Here is a 20,808-nt window from a genome sequence, read left to right as displayed (position 1 = left end):
GGAGGGCTGGCGGAGGCTGCCGCTCTCCCTCGTTGGGCGCGCGGCCCTGTTCAAAATGATGTCTCTTCCCCGGTTCCTCTACGCGCTGCAGAATACTTTGGATTGGGTACCGGCCAACTACTTTCGGGAGGTCGAAGGCCTCCAACGAACGTTGCTGTGGGATGGGCGGCCGCGAATAGCTATTGCAAAGTTGACGCTTCCATGGTATGACGGGGGTATTGCGCTTCCAGACATCCGACGGTACTATTGGGCCACCCAGCTGAGTGCGATTAATCATGGGTTTTATGGCCCTGCCCTCAACCCTGGGTATGCCATGGACAGGTGGTTACTGCGTGGTGGTAATTATTACAGGGCGTTGTACTCGCGGTCCCTGGACTCGTCCCTCACGGGGCCCACTGGTGTGGCGGTGCGTGTGTGGAAGGTGGCAACTGACTCGCTGGGCTGGAAGGATAGGCTCACCCTCGCTACCCCGCTGTTTGAATCTGAGAGACTGGGTAGGCTTTGGCACACAAAGGGATTTGACAAATGGGACTTGATCGGCATCTCCAGGGTCGGTGATGTGCTGATTAAGGGGAGGGTGAAGTCCTTAGAAGAGTTGCAGAAGGAGTATGAGCTGGGGCCATCTGAGTTTTTCCGCTATATTCAGGTGCGTCACGCCCTCCGATCAGTCCTCATAGAGGGTGAGAAGGTGCCTGAGTCCTCTCCTTTGGAGGACCGGGTCCTTGATGGCCATATGCCCGAGAGCACGATCTCGCTCATCTATAAGAAGCTGATCAACGTCCGGGCGGATATGCTTCTGGGGCTGAGGGACCAGTGGACTAGGGATGGCCTCGAGTTGGATGACGAGGATTGGCAGTCTGCTGTTTCCTCTCCTAAGGAGGTTGCGATCCCGTCGCGCCTGAGGCTGGTGCAGTTTAAAATACTGCATCGAGTGTATGTGACGGGGCCAAGGCTGGTTCACATGGGATTCTCGGAGGACGGCCTATGCAGGAGGGGATGTGGTATGGTGGGTACTTTCCTGCATATCATTTGGGAATGTGGTGTCATTACGGATTTCTGGAGGAGAGTCCATGCAGTGATGGGGGAGGTGACGGGCATTGCTATGCAGCCGGAAGCGCTGTGTTGCCTCCTGAATGTCTGGGGGCCCACTGACCACGATGAGGCACAGACCCAATGGGTGACTCTGGGTAACATGGTCGCTAAGAGAGATATCGCGCGACTGTGGGGCTCCGCGGGGCACCCCACATTGACCGCGTGGAAAGAAAATATGGACTGGAGTATGCTAAGGGAGAAGACGGTATATTGCGCTAGAGGCCGCCCTCGGAAGTGGCACGCCATCTGGGGGCGGTGGAATCAATACAGGGGGGGAATTTGTCTTGCCCCTGATTTGGATCCCCCCGAGGAACAGCTTTCCTCCTAACCTTCTTTCCAGCTCAGTATGGTTAATGGACTTCTTTGGCCTCTGCTGTCCCCCTTCTTCCTCTTTTCACAGTACTGTAACTGGTAGATGATTGGGGTCCTGCCTCCCCTGGGGGGCTATCACCATGGGCATTCAGTGTTCTTGCCTTGCTGGGGGTTGTTGTGTGTTTTGTGTTTATTTAAAAATGGAATCTTTGCACTCCTCCTTCACTGTACTGTGGACGCGTCTCTGTTCCTCTTTATCGAAGCTGCCGAACCTCCGGGTTGTCGGCTGAATAGCTGTGTCCAGACTTTTGAAAATAAAGGTTTTTATAAAAAATAAAAAATAAAAAAAAAAAAAATAATATAAAATAAGATAAAAAGATCTCCCGCAGAGACCACACCAACAGAGTCAGAGAAGGAATCGCCATCATCCACAAGAAGACCATCAAGGTCTCAACAAACACCGACGACACTCTCAGCACCGCCGAACACATGCACTTCCAGATCCACACGGACCCTAAGACCACCCTAAGAGGCACCCTCGTATACAGACCACCTGGACCCCGACCACAATTCTGCGACGCCATCGCCGACTTCATCAGCACGCACGCACTGACCTCCACCGACTACATCCTACTCGGAAACCTGAACTTCCATCTGGAGAACAACAATGACAGCAACTCCTCCACCCTGATAAACAACCTCGCCAACCTTGGACTGGAATAGCTCGTCACAACGCTGACACACATCGCCGGACACACGCTTGATGCCATCTTCTCCTCAAGCCCCCACGTCTCCTTCTGCCACATCTCCGAACCCACTTGGACCGACCACCACTGCATCCACTTCACCTTGCGGAAACCCTTCGCACATCACCGCACCCTACAGATCCCCCGTCGCTGCTGGGGCAAAATCACTGAAGTACAACTACAGTCAATCCTCGTACTCAACCCACCGACTAACCCCTCCAACCCTGACGACGGTGCGCGCACCCTCAGACGATAGATGGTGACTGTGCCAACACCTTAGCCCAGCTGACAAAAACAAACCCTCAAAGACACCAGCAAGAGAGCCAACTGGTTCACCCTGGAACTTCTAGCGTTAAAGCGCTCCTGCTGGAAGTTGGAGAACATATGGCACAGCGAGAAGTCACCGGGCAGCCGCGCAGCCCACAAAGACGCCATCCGCAACCACCACCACCTCATCAGGACCGCCAAGAAGACCTCCTTCAAAGACCACCTTGACAACAACGCACACAACAGCAAGGAGCTCTTCAACATCGTGAAGGAACTCTCCAACCCCAGCTCCAACGCCAACGACATCCCGCCGTCACAAGCCCTGTGCGACTCCCTCGCCACCTTCTTCCACCGCAAGATCACCGACATCCACGAAAGCTTCAACCCCCGGACGACCCTAACAAGCCCCAACACGCTGGAACTACCACACCCCTCTGACCACGACCCCCTGACAACCTGGGCCAACGTGAGCATCGAAGACACAATCAAGACCATGGGCACAATCCACTCCAGCTCGCCCTCTGACCCTCTTCCACACCACATCTTCAACAAAGCCGGCAGCTCCATCGCACCCCACCTGCGCAACATCATCAACCTCTCCTTCGAGACCGCGACCTTCCCTGAAAGCTGGAAACACGTCGAGATCAACACCCTACTCAAGAAACCCAAGGCGGACCCGAGCGAACTCAAAAACGTCCGGCCCATCTCCCTGCTTCCGTTCCCAGCTAAGGTCATCGAGAAGATAGTCAACATCCAGCTCACCCGCTACCTCGAAGACATCAGCATCCTGGACCCCTCCCTGTCAGGATTCCGCAGCAACCACAGCACCGAGACCGCCCTCATCGCCGCCACAGACGACATCAGGATCCTACTGGACAACGGCGAGACGGCGGCCCTCATCCTTCTGGACCTCTCCGCCGCCTTCGACACCGTCTGCCACCGCACACTACGCACACGACTCCACGACGCAGGGATCCGAGACAAGGCCCTGGACTGGACCTCCTCCTTCCTCTCCGGCAGAACCCAGAGAGTCCGCCTCCCCCCGTTCCGATCCGAAGCCCGACGCTGTTCAGCGTCTACATGGCGCCTCTTGCACGCATCGCCCGACACCACAACCTCAACATAATCTCCTACGCCAACGACACGCAACTGATCCTCTCCCTCACCAAGGACCCCCTCACCGCAAAATCTAACCTCCGCCGACTGGATGGAGGAGAGCCGCCTTAAGCTGAACACAGACAAGACGGAGATCCTCATCCTCGGGCCCAACCCCTCAGCATGGGACGCCTCCTGGTGGCCCGTGTCGCTGTGGACACCCCCCGCACCCGCCAACCACGCACGCAACCTGGGAGTCATCCTCGACCCGAAACTCACCATGACCAAACAAGTCAACGCTGTCTCCTCCACCTGCTTCAACACCCTCCGTATGGTCTGCATGATCTACAGATGGATCCCGACAGACACAAGGAAAACAGTCACCCAGGCCCTAGTCTGCAGCAGACTCGACTACGGAAACGCCCTCTACGCCGAAGCCCCGACCAAGCTCATCAACAGACTGCAAAGAATCCAGAATGCTTCCACATGCCTAATCCTCGACGTACCGTGCTGCGACCACATCACCCCCCGCCTGAGGAACCTGCACTGGCTCCCTCTCGAAAAAAGAATCTCCTTCAAGCTCCTGATCCATGCACACAAGGCACTCCACAAGACCGGCCCAGCTTATCTCAACAGTCGACTCTCCTTCTACGTACCCAACAGGAAACTCCGCTCCGCAGACCTCTTCCTGGCTACCGTCCCACGCATCCGTAGAACCACAGCCGGAGCAAAATCCTTCTACTACCGCGCCGTCAACACCTGAAACACCCTCCCCTTCATCCTACGACAAACCGAAGAGCTTCTAGCCTTCAGGAGACAACTTAAGACCTGGCTGTTCGACCAGTAGCAACAGCTTCCCCACTCTCCCCTCCCTCAGCGCCTTGAAACCCTTGCGGGTACGTAGTGCGCTTTACCAATTACTGATTGATTGATTGAGAAAAAACCAACAGATAGGGTATTTAAGGACAAAAAGAGGGGGCAGAATAAGTCAGAAATAAATATTGTGTCCTCAATATTGTTTACAAAAATGTTGCCCTATTGGTGTAACTGATAGAAAGTTTACACCCAATGGGACAGTGTTTTTGTAAACAATATTAAGGATTTAATATTTATGTCGGGCAGTATATCTGTAGTTGACATTCTGCCCCAGCAGCAGTTGGAGTGCTGACAAAATAAATATGTTTTGCAGGGGAGGGGTTCTCATGAAGTTTTTCTGCTAGCATGTTTGTGGTGCTTGCTTAGGATTGCATCTAGCATGTTCCAGCTCGCACTCTCTACACTATGTAGAATGGCACAGGGCAACAGCAGATAAATCAAATACAGACCATTCTTTATGTATGAGCAGAGCCATCCCTCTCTGGTGTCACATAGGTGAGTTCCGTATAGGACAAGCCTGCCATACAGACTGCAGAACCACTCTTGGAGGTCGAATCTGTGGGAAAATAAAAAGAAACATCAAATAGGTCACTCACGGGGAAACTGCTGCAGTTAATGCTGTGATTTTACAGAAACTAGCTCAGTAGGGGCTAATTTAGAGTTTGGTGGTCAGGTTACCCCACCACAAATGTGACAAAGTACCCTGTCTGCCAAACTGACCATCCACCCTCCTCATTTAGTCAGGTGGAGCATAAATATTCAGTTGACAGAGCACTCGTTGGCTCCGTTGACAGAATACTTTCTCTGACGAAGAAGTGGGGGCTATCGGAGGGAACACTTCACACCATCCGCCCTATTTAGCATGGATAGTGTAAAGGTTTTTTTCCCTGTCTGTCCTCGGCAAGAAAAACCTACGGATAAGGGACAGGAAAAAAAGCTAAAAAGAGCTCCACACACCTGGGGAAATCTCCCACAGTGCGGGGGTCATCAATGTTTTCTTTTTCAAAAGCAACGTTTTGAAAAGCTTAACAATCGGCCGTCATGGTTGATGGTACCTTCCATCAAATTTTTCATACCTTGATAGGAACTCCTGTGACTGTGGTTCCCATCAATGTCCAGAGTCATCCAAAGGGCTGGCAGACAACTCACAATTCAGTGGATTAGATGTTCGTCAGGACGACGGGGTAAAGTACTCCATTGCCCTGAGGGTTAATAATCCTTCTGCCAAACTCTAAATTATGTCTTTGATGACAAGGCTGTCACCTCTATCTGTGGATCTAAGTCCCTGAAGTAATGAAGATTGTGCCTAGAGCTGCCTGTTTTTACCAACAAAGAGATCTCTGCACTGTGCCTGGATCATAGTTCGGTTAGCATCTGATCTGTTGCAATCAATCACTTTTAATTTAAGCTGTACATGGTGAGGACAATGCTTGAATCTCTCATCGCTGACAAAAGTGGTTCCAAGAAGACTCTGAGGAGCAGCCTGGATGGGCCCATCGTTCTGGCTATTGAGGAGTTCCACAAGCACTCCTTCTTCTTCACACACCTGCTGAACTGTAGTGGTGAGTGTAAAACCGTCCAATGCTATTTCAGAGCTATTTCTCCTCTAGAAGTCTTTCTTCAAGCCTGAAACTGTTCTGTGTCTTTTCAGAGGCCCTGCAGCAGTGCTGTGACCTGTCACAGCTTTGGTTTCGAGAATTCTTCCTTGAGCTGACTATGGGCCGGAGGATTCAGTTTCCCATTGAGATGTCCATGCCCTGGATTCTGACCGATCACATACTGGAGACCAAGGAGCCTTCTATGATGGAGTACGTGCTCCGGGGCTGAGGACTGGTGGATGGGTTGCTTTGATCTCAAAAGGGATCCTGCTTCTTCAATAGTTGTTGCATCCTTTGGATTTGAAAATAAAATGAGAAAGGGGCTCTTGGGTTATCAATGGGGACTTTTGTTGTAATTGGGGATAGGGTATCAATGCAGCAAAAATGTGCAACTCAATGCAACACGGCTGATGTATTCTTCAAATTTAGTTTAGCTTGCATAATATGTGTAAGAAAAGAGAAACGGTTTCTTCACGGCGGAACCTCTGCAGGATATCCAGAGTGCTGGTGTCCGATATGCTCTCAATAACCTATTTTTCCTTTCCGAAGGTATGTCTTGTACCCCTTGGACCTGTACAATGACAGTGCCTACTATGCTTTGACCAAGTTCAAGAAACAATTCCTCTACGATGAGATTGAGGCAGAGGTATGTCTTTGCCACAGTTGCGGAAAATCATAATTCCAGACACAGATCTCTGCTGTATAGTTTTTTTAAGTAAGAGTGGGTGGATATGAGAGGAAGAGAGATGAGAAACTGCTGAAGATAGGAGGAAGAGAAAGAAGTCGACGACTGCTGGAGATGTGTCCTTAGAAAGAGCTTGAGTCCTTTGTTGTACTTAAAGGAAAGTTTGTCTTCTGGGTCCAGGAGAGAGTGCATCCTTATGTTTTTTCCCTGTTTGTTGTTATACAGCCATGTCCAGTGTTTTGTGTGTCTATCTACCATCTTAGGCATCAATCCCATCCTATGACCATCCCCAGGCTGTGGGGCTAACACCCTTATTCAATACCAAATTCATATGCTTTGTTCTTCTGCCTTCATACAGGTTCATTTGTGAGTTCCTGACTTCATTCCAGACAAATTCCTTCTGGACTGTGTCCTTAAGACTTCTCCTTGTCATCTGATGTGCTATTAGAACTCTATTGGTCCTTTGAGGTGTTTCTCAATATTCCCCAGTTTCTGGGTTGTGTCATTTAGCCTTCTTCATGTCCTCTGATGAGTTGTTAGGATGTTGTAATCCCAGGGATCGGTTCTTCACATTTTTCAATGTCCTCTGATTTGTTGTCGCCTTCTTTAGCTTCAGAATGTGTTCTTTAGCATTCTCTAATTCCTGGGATGTGTCTACAGCTTCCCAAGTTGTGTTAAGTCCTGGGATGTGTTCTGTAGCCTGCCCGATCCTTGGTAGAGGGTAGTCAGCTTTCCCAAGCTGCTGGGAGATGTGTTCCGTGGCCTTCTCCTTGTCATTTATCTTCCTAACATATCTTTATTTCCTGGATTGGTCCTTCAGCCTTCCCCAGGCCCTGAAGTACTCCAAGTTACTCTTGTCTTGGAGCTTGAAGGAGTGTGCCATCTGCCTTCTCTAAGGACTAGTGGGACTTCGCTTGCTTTTTTCTAATGTGCTGTTGTTTGTAATTCATTTAGTAGTAGTGGGTTGTACATTTCAGCATCCCCTAGGGAATAATTTTGTATACTTCTCTCTTCTTCAGTGCTCTGTATCCTACACATTCTCTTTGATTCTAGTGCAATATTTCCTTTAGCATTTCTTGGATTTTAGGGTAATGTGTTTTGTATCTTTACTTGAGTACTCAGATGTGTCATTAGGTTATTGCATGTTCCTGTTGATTGTCTTTTTCTCTAGTCTTGGATGCTTTGGTTAGTCTTTCCGTATTCTTTTGCAGGATTTCCTGGTTTGTGGTTGTTCTTTCCTTTAGTTACTGAAATGTGCCATTCCCTTTTTAGAGAGTTTTGCTCTGATCCTTACCCAGTATACTGTGGCATCTCCACTGTTCTCCTAAGCGCTAAGGTTTGTCTGATGATACTTTTTGGCCTCTGCCCTCTGTTAGTGCACTTTATAAGCACTGTGGAAAGTATAAGAGAAGAATGATGCGTTGCTTATTTCAACTGATCTGTATTTATTGCTCCTCTCATAGGTAAACCTGTGTTTTGATCAGTTTGTTTACAAGTTATCGGATCAGATCTTTGCCTACTACAAAGCTATGTCTGGCAGGTAAGTGTGTCCTAGCTTTGTGTGTATGAGAGAGATAGGGAAAGTGTGGGAACAGAATGTAGAATGAGTGCATTGTCTCATTGTGGGAGAGCTACAAGGGTTATCCAAAACCCAGACTATGTGAATAAGGGCAGGGCACCAGACAGTATAGAGTGAACCATGAACCGAGTGACAGTGTTAAAGTCCCTGGGGTGATGATGAGGGCGGAGCATGCTAAGTCCTGGGGGTGATAGTGACTGTGATTATGTACTGTAAGGCACCTGGCCTGATATTGAAATGCAGTGTGTGATATCCTTGGCTGAGTAGTTCATGCCTGAGTCGTCAGTAGAATGGTCTGTGTATGAAGACCCTACTACTTTGACTGGATCCTGGTTGTGATGGTCTCACTCCTTTTACCACAGTGTCCTGCTGGACAAACGGTTCCGAGCAGAGTGTAAGAACTATGGAGTGATCATCCCCTACCCACCGTCCAACCGCTATGAGACGTTACTGAAGCAGCGACATGTCCAGGTATGTCAGGATAGCATCCCAAGCGTACTGAACACGCATTTGTGTTAATATTTTGTACTTTCTCTGCACATTCTTTTTGCCTTCTTTCATTCCATCTCCCTTCTCTTTCAGCTGTGCCTTTCTTCCTTAATTTAATTTGCTCTGTTTCTTGACATTCATTTCTACAGCTGCTGGGTAGATCCATTGACCTGAACCGACTCATCACCCAGAGAATCTCTGCTGCCATGTACAAGTCTCTGGATCAGGCCATTAGCCGCTTTGAGAGTGAAGATCTGACATCTATTGTGGTATGAATGCCAGGGAATATCACTTGGGCATATGAATAACCAGGAAATAGGATCAAGAATTTGTTTCTCTAGCTTTTTGCCCGTTGGTTGACTTTAAAGCACCATTGGGAGACAAACCCGTGGGCGCAGTTCTTATAGTGGCCCTGTGACCGAGCAGCCAGCCCAGCACATGGTGTAATTCTGGGAGAGGTTCAGTGGATTAGCTGTCAGACCTAGCCCATTGCTCTGTTTAGTTCATTTTAGTGAGATGCCTGGATTCCCAAACCAACAGACATGACCACAGCTGAAACAGATTAGGTTCAGGGTCTAAAGATCAGAACCCCCAAAGAGAACCTGCTTAACCACATCACATTTACTTACTCGGGCTGGCCATCAGACGAACCACACAGAAGTTCTTTTTTGTGCAAACTTACATCCAGAGACCAAGCCTTTGCATCAAAAAGCACTACCTAGCCAAATAATTGATGAATGTTTTCTATATGAAACCACAGAACACAATATAGCACAACCTTTATCTCCAGAACACAACAAATACCAATCACAACACTCTTCCCATTAGGATGAGCACAGCATAACACGTGCCTCACCATGGACCTCAACCGCAGGGAAAACCCAACATCCACTCCAAACCACTCTTACTCATCAAGGCCAGGTTTTTCTTGGGGCACTTACCAGAAGGCCCATTTAGGAAATCCACATTCATATAAAGGCTCTGCATAGAACAGTGCTAAGAGGCCAACTAATTGCTATATGTGCAGTATATAGAAACTTCAGTAACTTAACTCACTTCTGGGAGATGTTCAGTTAATTTTCATTTGTCCTTGTAGCTCAGTTTGATTTTTGATGGGTGGCTGTGTTATTCAGTGATGAAATTGTGGCCATGTTTTAGGTAATGTTGGTACCATATCTCAGTGGTATAGCTCAGTGACACTGTGCCTTGATGGGGGATAGACCATGTGGGTGATTCTTGACTCTGTAGTGGGAAGCAGGTTCGTGAGAAAGTGGTGAAATGGTTCAATTTCTGATGCTGTGAGTGTCAAACATCTGGTTATTTCATGGCTCACATGACATTGATTCTTACTCGTGCAGGAGTTGGAGTGGCTGCTGGAGATCAATCGGCTGACACACCGCCTCCTCTGTAAACACCTCACTTTGGACAGCTTTGACGCCATGTTCCGAGAAGCCAATCATAATGTCTCTGCTCCCTATGGGCGCAACACCCTGCATGTCTTCTGGGAGCTCAACTTCGACTTTCTGCCGAACTACTGCTACAATGGCTCAACCAATAGGTGGGTGCAGGGCTGCCCACAAAAGCTAGTAGTACTGCAGACACTTGCTTATTATTGCCCCTGAACATCTGTGACCCAAACAAGTTTGGGACTTTCTGTGTAGGCCAGCGGTGCCCCAATCAGACCCTCAATGCTGTTAGAGAGACCAGTTCTCCAATCACACACAGGACTACTGGTGGAAACCAAGCATACTACAGTCACTCACTAGTGCCTCAAGAGATCCAGAATGTCCATACACACACAGACACTCACGTATACACACTTGCACTCTCTCAGCACTGTGATTAAACATTCACCAATGACTCAGACATTTTTGGAGTGCCACAAAGACACTCTGCATTGCCCATGGATATGATGAGTGTGAAGAAATGTGCTGTATTATATGGTGTGTATGTGAGACCTCACCATGTAATACACTCACAGTACCATCTTTGGTCCACTCAGACTTGTTTTTGAAACCTTTAGCTCAACCCTGGGTTGCTGTTGGTTCGAGCAGCAAAGCTTAAACAAAGGAACATTTGTAAAGCATTTAGAAGTACCAGATCAAGGAAATAAGAAAGGGAATCAAAATGAAAGAAATCCAATACCAATTTATAACAAGCATTGGTATAGCCAATAGGTCTCGCCTTTGGGACCTTTTAAGTGTTTAGCCATGCAACAGTTGATGTTGTTGCACCAAGGATATTGTGCTGGATAACTAAATACTTATAAGGTCCCAAAAGCGAGACCTATTGGCTATGCCAATGCTTGTTTAATTTTGAAATACCAGACACCAGTCCTTTGTTTCTGAAATTTCTGTGTTCCCCTGAGATACCCGTTTTTTGTGCTGAATAACTTTGAGTGTTGTGTTTTACAGTCTTGTTTTTATACATTTAGACTGTACTATAATCCAGTAGTACAGCATGGCGTGACAGAGTTGGATCTGAGGAGATGTTTCCATTCTAAAATACAAAATAATCTGTTTCCGGGTAGGCTGTTCAGACCAGTGCTTAACTCGAGTGATATACTGAGGTAGGGGCACTTTATTTCTTAAAAACCCCATACATGGTGCTTAGGCCCCCTCATTTGAATCCTACCTTGTGCCCGGTCTTAGTGATTCGACATAGCAATTGTCATGGCCCCAGCCCCACCCACAAGACTGGGGGGTGGGTGGGGCATTTCCCTCATGGGAATCCTGGCAGTTGCTTTCGCCTCCAAGCTGAAAAACCCAGAACCGAGATCAAAGTGCACTTCTATACATTTATCTAGATGTTATTTGTATAGTGGGAAGCTTGCCAAAAGGCAGCTAATTGCTACATAGGGTCAAAGTCCAGAATGCATGCAAGTGTTTAGAGCGGTCGCTAGATTCGGAGCGTGGAAGTGAGCTGTTGAACTTCATTGTGATGTAGTGGTCTTTTAAAGAGCTGCATCTTCAAATCTTTCCTATATTGGAGCACAGTTAGGGCCGTCCTGGTGGATGCAGGGATGTTTTTCTAGATCCCGGTGCATAAGCTGGAAAGGCATGTTGCTTTGTTTTTATGTTTTTTACACTTTATCTCCAATCTGATATTGTGCAGACGGCAGGTGTGCCGAAAACCACTGGAAATGGTGAGCTTGTCAGCCAAATATGTGGGGTGATGGTCACAATGGATTTGTAAATGATGTTTTGAAGATTGTTTTTTCTGGCAAAAGTAGCCAGTGGAGTTCAATCGGAATGGCCATGGCTTATACATGATGGACATCCTGGCCATTTTGGTGTCCAACCTTGGCACATTGGTGGCCCTGGTGTTATGTTGGGCATTATTAGCATCCTTGTTATGGTGAGCATTCCTGGTTAAGGATTGTAACACCTGGACATTTGAACAGAATCTGTCAATTTGAGACATTTGTTATGGGAGTGCTTAATGAAAATGACAAGCCGATGTTTGGGGACTTTGTATTTCCTATAATGGAACGGATATTTTGAAGGCAGAAATTATGATTTTTCAGAAAAGTTCTTTTTTTCTCTGGAAAATTGAGTTTGTGTGCCCAAAATGGAAAAAAATATTTAATAGAAAATATCTGTATTTTCAGAAACTGGAATGCTGATGAAGACCGAACCATGCCATTTCAAACACATTTAAAGTTAATAGCTGAATGATAATGCAAACGGAGTTGGGGAGATATTGTCAGTAGTGGCTGGTGAAGTGTTCAATGGGTGGGTTATTAAGTTATTACTTTCCTTCTGTGCAAGCAGATTGGGGAAAAAGCTAAAGACGTGTGTTCAGGCTGCAGCCTTTGTGAACAGTATTTTTCAAAGAAAAACGACATTAGCTTTTACTCTCTCGCAAAGTTGGCTAAGAATAAAAGTAATAATTTAACACTGCACCACGTCCACAATTCACCAGCCGACACTGTTTATTGTTGTGGTTCTGTACTTTGTGCCAGAGCGCATGTGATGCTTTTATTGTGAATTCATTTGTCAGGTGACTGCATTTAATACTGGTACGCCTTTTCCTGGCATCACTGCTGGTAAACTCTCCTGAAATAAGTGGGTGGCCTCTAGTGATAAACCTGCTTAGGGTGGTCATAGTGTAATGTTAATTTATGTGGCCACAATTTTACACTGATAAAATTAGATAGTAGCTTGGGAGGGCTTTCCTTGATCAGAAGTAGCTCTCACTACAGACCAACGTAGCCTTGGTGTATTTATTTATTTTTTATTTATTTATTTACATTTATTTTTTTTAACTTCTTACCTTTATATTGACGTGAACTTGGTATTCCCAAGTCTGGAATTTCAAATGCTTGTTTTTCACAAGAATTTGTTTCAGAGGGCTGTCTTACATTAGACCAGCTTGGTGAATATTTCAGACCTGTAATAACTTTAGAGTGTCCCATTCTAAGAGAGATTCTTGAAGGAGGGCAGGACACTGCAAAACCTGCTCCTTCTGTTAGTCTTTGTTTGTGCTCCGCATTTCACAGAAAACCATTGGCATACAATGACTGAGGGGACATAATAACTCCATATAGCTAGGCGCAGTCTTTCAGCCCTGGACTTGCATTTAAAAGCTGACTGCATTCTGGGAATTATTATCGAGGTCCGCCCGAGTTGAACCAGTTGGATTGAGTTTCCAGATGTCCATGATCTGTAAGAGGAAAGACTAGACTGGAGTAAGGTGTACCTTCTGGTAGGAGCCATCTGGCGACCTTAACATAATGAAAAGTAAGTCCAAAGATTTCGGCGGGATTCGGTGGCCTTGTGTCTCAGGGGACTGTGGGAATTAGTGTATGACCGCCATGGTCGCCAATTTGAATCCAGTGAATAACGCAACTCCATCATGAAAAAATACATACCATTCGATGGGGTGATAGTAAGCGTTTGTTATATAGTGCCACGAAACCCGTGTGCTTTACAAAACTCATATTATGTCCATGTGACATGCAATGTGCTGGTGCAAAAACAGACCAGATCCAGTGACCTGGCACACGTGCCCGTTCTGTCTGTTCCTCTCTGCCTTGTACCTCTTCATAAGTGCGCGCAGAACAGACGGTTCGACAGATTGGCTCCACTCTGGGACCTGAAAAATGTTTGCTTCAACAGTTGCAAAGGCAGTAACTGCAGGATGTGCTTTGCTTCGTTCTTACTAGGAAGAGGGTTTTTTGTTTGTTTGCGGAGTGACTAAGTCTCTTTGGTATGAAAATGCAAAGTGCTGGCGTGGTGCCATGCACCTGTCGGGCACCACGCCTGTGAGGTCACTTGGCACTGACAACTTGTGGGTGTTCGTTAACTTTATATTGAATGTTCGCCCTTGAACGCCCACTATCGCTGGAAACACATTTTATTGCACGTAATATTGATATAAATTAATTGACAACCATAAATACATGTTTTGTGAAATCCAAATATGAATTTACGCTAGTAGTTTGTGCAGCGAAGGTGACTTAAGTGCAACCACGGCAGAGAGGTGTCTTTTTTTCATCCCATCAGCCAGTTTGAGTTCTGAAAGCACGTGCAGCCGTTCAAGGTGATTTTGCTGCCCGATAAGAGTGTAAAGTTACTCGTGTGTGAACACGAGGTTGGTGATGCAAGATTATTATGGAAACGTGTTCAAAGGTTCTACTATGCACTCTAAGGGGTATCGTAAACCAGACCTAATCTGCAGGTTGTGTTTGCTCTGCCCCAGCCAGCCTATAGAAATTAGCTGAACTACAAGGAAGCCAAGCATTGGCATAGCCAATAGGTCTCGCCTTTGGGACCTTATAAGTGTTTAGCCATGCAACAGTTGCATAACTAAATACTTATAAGGTCCCAAAAGCGAGACCTATTGGCTATGCAAAGTGGCCGTGTGGCCGCGAAAGTGAAAGTGATCGCGATCAAACATCAAAGCGGCCGTGCGGCCGTGAAACCAAAAGTAATGTCGGTAAAGCGCGGCGCACGCGCCTGCGCACATGCACTGTGGCTCTAGGCTGGCCTGGTAGCACTTTTTGGAGCCCTCTCAATAAGTCCGCCAGACCAGCGCATGCGCTGGGTCAGGCGAGACCTAAAAATGAATCTTACTTTTATGAATTTTTAGACACCAAAATGAACAAAATCTGCCAAAGGGTACTGGAGATATAGATTTTTAAGTAAACCATAAATCAGTGCTTTATACACAAAATTCCAACAAGCATTGGTAAGCAGAAAGTTTGGAAACTTTGTAAAACTTTTATAAAGTTGTGTTTAACTACTCCTGCCCGGTTTTAGCACAGCTACAGTGGAGGCAGTTACCATGTCACCAAAGCAGTCTCAAATCCAGTTCCAAGCTCTATGGGTGAACTGCCATATATCTCAATGGAGTGGTCCTGATGTAAGGGACACAGGATGCTGTAAAATGCTGAGGATGCTGATGCAGTAGACGGGGGCTTTCTGGGGTCACTCCATGGCCCATGGTCTTTGTGGGGTGACTTTGGCCACAAGGGTCAGTGTCCTTCGAAGTCATCTTTGGTCCAGCAAAGGTCCAATGGCCATTGGACTACTGCTCTCCGGTAACAGTGAAACTTGTGGTTCCCTTTGGTGAAGGCTAGTGTCCGTCTTAGATGACCAAACCACACTCTAATGACTCTTTGAGGTCCAATAGACTCGGGCGCAACTTTTGTGTGTAGGGCTTCAGTCTCCTGGACCACTGGAAAACGAGCAACAGAGTGACAACTTTCTAAAAGTTGTATTTACATGAAAGTTACGCTAAATTTGACTTGGGCATTAAGTCCGGTTTAATACGATTATTTTTCTACCTTGAAGTATTAACTTTATTATTTGCATTCAGAAGTTACGACACCAGAGTTGTCAACGTGTAACCCAATCGTCAATGGGGCTACTAGCCTTTCAACAGTAAAAATGTCAATTTGGGACGGTTACAGTTAGGACATATAAAATACATGTCCTACTTTTTAATATAGAGCACTCTGCCATAGGACTTGATAGGCCTGCTGTAGGGGTGACATATATGTTATAAAGGGAGATTTGGGATTTGCCATTAGTTTAAATGGCAGGTTAAAAGTTTAAAACTGCTCTGCCAGTCTGCAGTCGACAGGCTGTGAGACATGTTTTCACGCTGTCACATCCAAGATGGCACAATAAGTGCTGCAGCCCGGGTGGAGCACTTTAACTTACAGGCCCTGGGTACCCCTGGTACCATATACTAGGGATTTATAAGTATGTAAAGTTAAATCAATTTGGTATACACCAATTAGACATATACTTTTAAGATTCCGAGTTCTGGCACTGAGGTCTGGTAGCAGGCCTCAGTGTACTCTCAGAGTAGAAAAGCCTGGAGCATCAGACCACAACTTTGTGGGTGATTATGCAAAAAAAGAGGTATTTCTTTACAATGAGTGTCACAAAGTATCCCTAGTTGAAAGTAAGTGCCTCAAACTCACAGCAAAACATTACCCTTGTAGACCGAGCTTGTAATTAACATCTCACACTGAGCAGTGATCTGGGAGGCTCGAAATGAGACATGCAGAGATCCAGTGAGCCCCAAGTTGGGGCATAGTGACCAAAGCATACTAAACTTTTCCCTTGCATGCCGGTCCCTAAAACATACACTCCAAACTGCCCAATAAAAATAAAGTACTAGCAATGAACATGTCCCGGAAAACCCAAAGGCTCCCACACTCATCATTTTACTGGAGACGAAGATTGCCTGAGTGCCCCACACGACCACCATACTGACTATAAGTAACAGGGCTGTTGTAAACACACACACACACTTAGATATGATCTTGGGCACCACTGGTAAGAAGACAGATACTCAGGGTTTCATTTTGAACTATCCAGATTGAGTACCTGGGGTACCTCCCTAGACAACTACAAGTGGCCCAGCGTTTCCTGTGCCAGTAATCTTGGCTTGGTAGTCACCAGACCTAGTTTTACTGGGTGTGAATCCAACAGGCCATCACCGGTTTTGTGTGTAAATGGTCAGCAATGTGGTTGTTGAATATTAGAGCAGAGGTAAGTGTGTGGCATGTTTCTGCTATTATGAGCATGTCAAGGTTGGTGTGTTTTTCATGAGGTAATCTGTTTAAGATGCTTACCATGGACATCGCGTCACTAGTTCCAGAGCGTCTCTATTGACTCCATTGAGAACAGAAGTTTAAAAAAATCTTTATACATGGTTTATATATCCAGCAGAGGAACACTTTTTTCAATTGTTTACGGAAGTACAAAGCAGAAAAATGTATAAATGCATGGCTGTCCCGAAGCGGATATGTATACAGTGATGCGTTCATATCAGTTTAGCACACAGTTCCCGTTTAAATTTAATGTTGGATAACGTGACTAGCCAAGAAGGTAATCTATATGTGCTCTTCAATGGCAAGATGTACACTACTGAACAGTGTCATGTTATGGCTGCAAATCAGAGTGTGTTTTATCCTGTAAAACAAGTGGCGTGACAAATGGCCCTAGAGAGGAATGCCCACTTTTTGCCTCCAAGAATTGCGGGCAAAAGCATGTGACAATGTCATGTTTAGTTGATTATGCATCATTGTGGCTGTTTGCTTTCTGTTTGGATTTTGTGAATCCACTTGTCCTCCCCTGTCTTCTCTCTGCTTTTTCTCTGCTGTATGATCTACATGAACACATTCCTGTCTTACAGCCAGACTCTTATTTCTCTTTCTAGGTTTGTCCGGACTGCCATACCATTCACCCAGGAGCCACAGAGAGACAAACCTGCTAACGTCCAACCCTACTATCTGTACGGGTCAAAGGTCAGTGAAAGTACAAACCCAATAGCTTAGTGGCTGGACAGTGCATAAGGAACAGGATTGTTTAGGATGAAGAGATGGACATTAGCAAAACAATCCCTACAGTCTACCGCCTGGATTTGGGAATACACACACAAACACTGGAGGCATGTGCATGAGGGCGAGTGATTTAACAGACCCATAGTACTTGAATGTAAGTCTCTGGTACAAGCAAAACATCTCGCATGTGGAGTAGATCCTCTGTTACTGAAAAACTTCCTAACACAATATAACAAGTTCGGTGGCGTCTCCTGTAAACCTTCCAGGGACTGAGCTCCTTGACTTGTGGTGAACCTGCATTGAGAGGTCTCCATGGCCAAGCAGCAAGTAGTACCTCACTCTGGGAAGCCTGTGCACACAAGCCTCTACTCACTAGTGCAGGCAGTGGCTCAATCTGATGTTCTGCACAAACTGATCTCTGCTTTCATCTGCAGGCAGTGACTTTTTTCTTCTGTTTTCTAGCCTTTGAACATTGCTTATAGTCACATCTACAGCTCCTATCGGAACTTCGTTGGTCCGCCGCACTTCAAGACGATCTGTCGCCTCCTGGGCTACCAGGGCATTGCCGTTGTGATGGAGGAGCTGCTGAAGATCGTCAAGAGCCTGGTACGGGGGTAGAGATGCCTTGTTCTAATATCACAGCATTTTCTGAGCCAGCAATCGCCTGCCAACGATGTATAAGGAAAGCACAGACAAGCCAACACAGTGGTTCATGACACATACCGATTGTCAGGCCTATCTCGTTTGGCCCATGCTGTACTAGCATGAAGGACTTAAATGATCTCTTTTATTTTAGCTTCATAAGAAGAGTCTGAGCCTAAGCACTGTCAAAGGAGCCTAGAAAGGTCTGGTGTAACACAAAGATGTTTAGGCAGGGAGCTGTCAATCACCCCTATTTTTTTTTACTTTTGACTATTACTTTTTTATTAAGCGCGTCCTCTGCTGTGGTTTGAAGTCTTTTCAGAGATTATTGGGGTTTGATTGTGGCCATTATGTTGGTAACCTGGGCATCCTGGGACCAAAATATTGCTACACTCCAACAGGATGACCAGATATTACCTCTTAGCACTTGACTCTCCCCTGGTAGAGTGGTCAAGTCATCAGCACTTAATCCTGGTTGTGCTATGAGTTAGACACTTAAAATTGTTTTGTTTAGTATTGAGGCCTATGGCACCGCACACGTTTTTGCGCTGAAGTAGTGCTCTCCATAGGGGATAGTGTAGGGTGTCATGATAATCTAGGCTATGTTAAGTCGAAGCTACATGAGTGTGCATTCACAGACAGCTGATGCTCAGCAGGGACATGTTCAAAGTGCTGATAGTTATAACCACTTAAGAGTGCTCCACTCCAATCTCTTAAGAGAATGCCTAGAATTACTTAACAATACATTCTGCTGGTACTTTCTTTCCTCTCTTCAGAGGGCACCGAGATCGTGAGAACGCGGTCTTCACAGGAGCTTAGTTAAGGACAAGAAAGAGCAAATTCCTTTGTAGGCAGTGTAAGTAGTTGTATTATCAGGGCACTCACTAGTCATTCCATGCACTATACCTGGAGGCCTACAATCCTATACGTGTAACAAGTCATTCGGTGCACTGTACCTGCAGGCCTACAATCCTATATGTGTAACTAGTCATTTAGTGCACTGTACCTGGAGACCTACAATCCTATACGTGTAACAAGTCATTCGGTGCACTGTACCTGCAGGCCTACAATCCTATATGTGTAACTAGTCATTCAGTGCACTATACCTGGAGGCCTACAATCCTATACGTGTAACAAGTCATTCGGTGCACTGTACCTGCAGGCCCGCAATCCTACACGCGTAACTAGTCATTCAGTGCACTGTACCTGGAGGCCTACAATCCTATACGTGTAACTAGTCATTCGGTGCACTGTACCTGCAGGCCCGCAATCCTACACGTGTAAGGTTAGTAAACGTTATACTCGACAAAACTGACAGGGCCAACTGAGCTCAGGCAGGTGTGGTCTTACTGTCAAATGGGGAATTACAGTTCTTTGAGGAACATGCCAACGTAGACTATAATCAAATAAATTCATAGAAGTACAGAGAAACTCAATTGTGGTCTTAATATAACAATCATGTTTGTGTTGGCTATCTTGTATGAGAAAGTTGGAGTGATGTAATCATCAGCTAGGTGCATATGGACCCGTGTGGAGCGCCTTCTGTATACCCAGCAGAGGATAAGCTTATCAGTTCAGTTACTAGAAATATTACTTTTCAGGTTTAATGAGGAGCCATAAAATACATTCTTCCTATCCAACTTTCTGATCAGTAGGACATATACAGAACCCCTACTTCATCACACACAGAGAAAGTGAAAGTAGATAATGCATGACCCTAGCTCTACATTTTTATATTGGTTCCTGCTGTGCAGAGAACTTTTCGCCTTAGAAGTAAGCTTCCCGTTTAACGTCATCGTTGAACGACCACAGCAGGCGCGAAACAATGTTCTTTTTCCTATCTCTTTAATATTGGAGCAAGTGTGCGAAAGTATTTAGAAATGCCCAAGTCTGGAATCTGAATACCCAGAGTCCTTTCCAAACCTGTCCTCTCATTGCTAGGCATAGGAATAGGACACAAATGCAGTTTAAATAAACTCCAAGCAGGAAAGGATAACAATGTACTTCATTGGGGTTTCCCCCTTCTACTTTGCGTTAAAAACCGCTGAAGTTTAGCTATTAGTAATTTTTATGTGCTCGTCCTTCCTTTCTTTGCATTTAATGAGCAGGTCATGTTTTTTCGGAAATGATTTGAGTGCGGTGCTGACATGGTCTATTAGCCCAAGCCACACTGTGCAACTAAATCACTGTTAGAAGGAAAATGAAATATTCCCTTCAGCTAATGGTAGTTTTTAAATACATATATTGTAAAATATATCAAACAGGCATCCTGCCTCAAACACAGTCAGAAGTGTTAACCCTTTTACTAAAATCACTTTTACAGTGGCTCATCACTATTCCCATTTCTGCACAAAGGTGAGAAAACCTGTACACAAACATTCTTAGAAGTAAAATGAGCGTAGGGGTTCATGTGTTGCCAGTGTGTTGTGCTGATGTGGTAATTACTGCTTACTGCCATGAATTGCAGTAATATGTTCTGCACCTGTCTTTGGGATACTGTAGTATTCAGTGATCTCTATGCATGGGTGTTTTTAACGTTACTTCAACGGTTGGATTGAGCATGCCTGTCTGTCGCCAAGTGGTTTTAACATGCCCTTACTGTCTATTATTATTGTGAACAAAAT

General features: G+C 45.9%; 1 protein-coding gene across 2 annotated transcripts in view; it reads left to right on the top strand.

Annotated features, from left to right (window-relative positions):
* CYFIP2 (cytoplasmic FMR1 interacting protein 2) overlaps window positions 1-20,808 on the top strand; it is a 172,505-nt gene that overhangs the window by 106,955 nt on the left and 44,742 nt on the right. For both annotated transcript variants that reach the window (XM_085617604.1, XM_085617605.1), the window contains exons 16-24: window positions 5,797-5,950; window positions 6,040-6,196; window positions 6,536-6,632; window positions 8,135-8,211; window positions 8,613-8,721; window positions 8,889-9,008; window positions 10,098-10,297; window positions 17,419-17,506; window positions 18,005-18,148. In XM_085617604.1, the coding sequence (XP_085473730.1) occupies window positions 5,797-5,950; window positions 6,040-6,196; window positions 6,536-6,632; window positions 8,135-8,211; window positions 8,613-8,721; window positions 8,889-9,008; window positions 10,098-10,297; window positions 17,419-17,506; window positions 18,005-18,148 (1,146 nt within the window). The remainder of the gene's footprint in view (window positions 1-5,796; window positions 5,951-6,039; window positions 6,197-6,535; window positions 6,633-8,134; window positions 8,212-8,612; window positions 8,722-8,888; window positions 9,009-10,097; window positions 10,298-17,418; window positions 17,507-18,004; window positions 18,149-20,808) is intronic.

The sequence above is a fragment of the Triturus cristatus genome, chromosome 7 (genome assembly GCF_964204655.1).
Source record: "Triturus cristatus chromosome 7, aTriCri1.1, whole genome shotgun sequence".
NCBI classification, from domain to species: Eukaryota; Metazoa; Chordata; class Amphibia; order Caudata; family Salamandridae; genus Triturus; species Triturus cristatus.
Note: the sequence above shows the minus strand (reverse complement) of the source record. Positions and strands in the feature narration are given on the sequence as shown.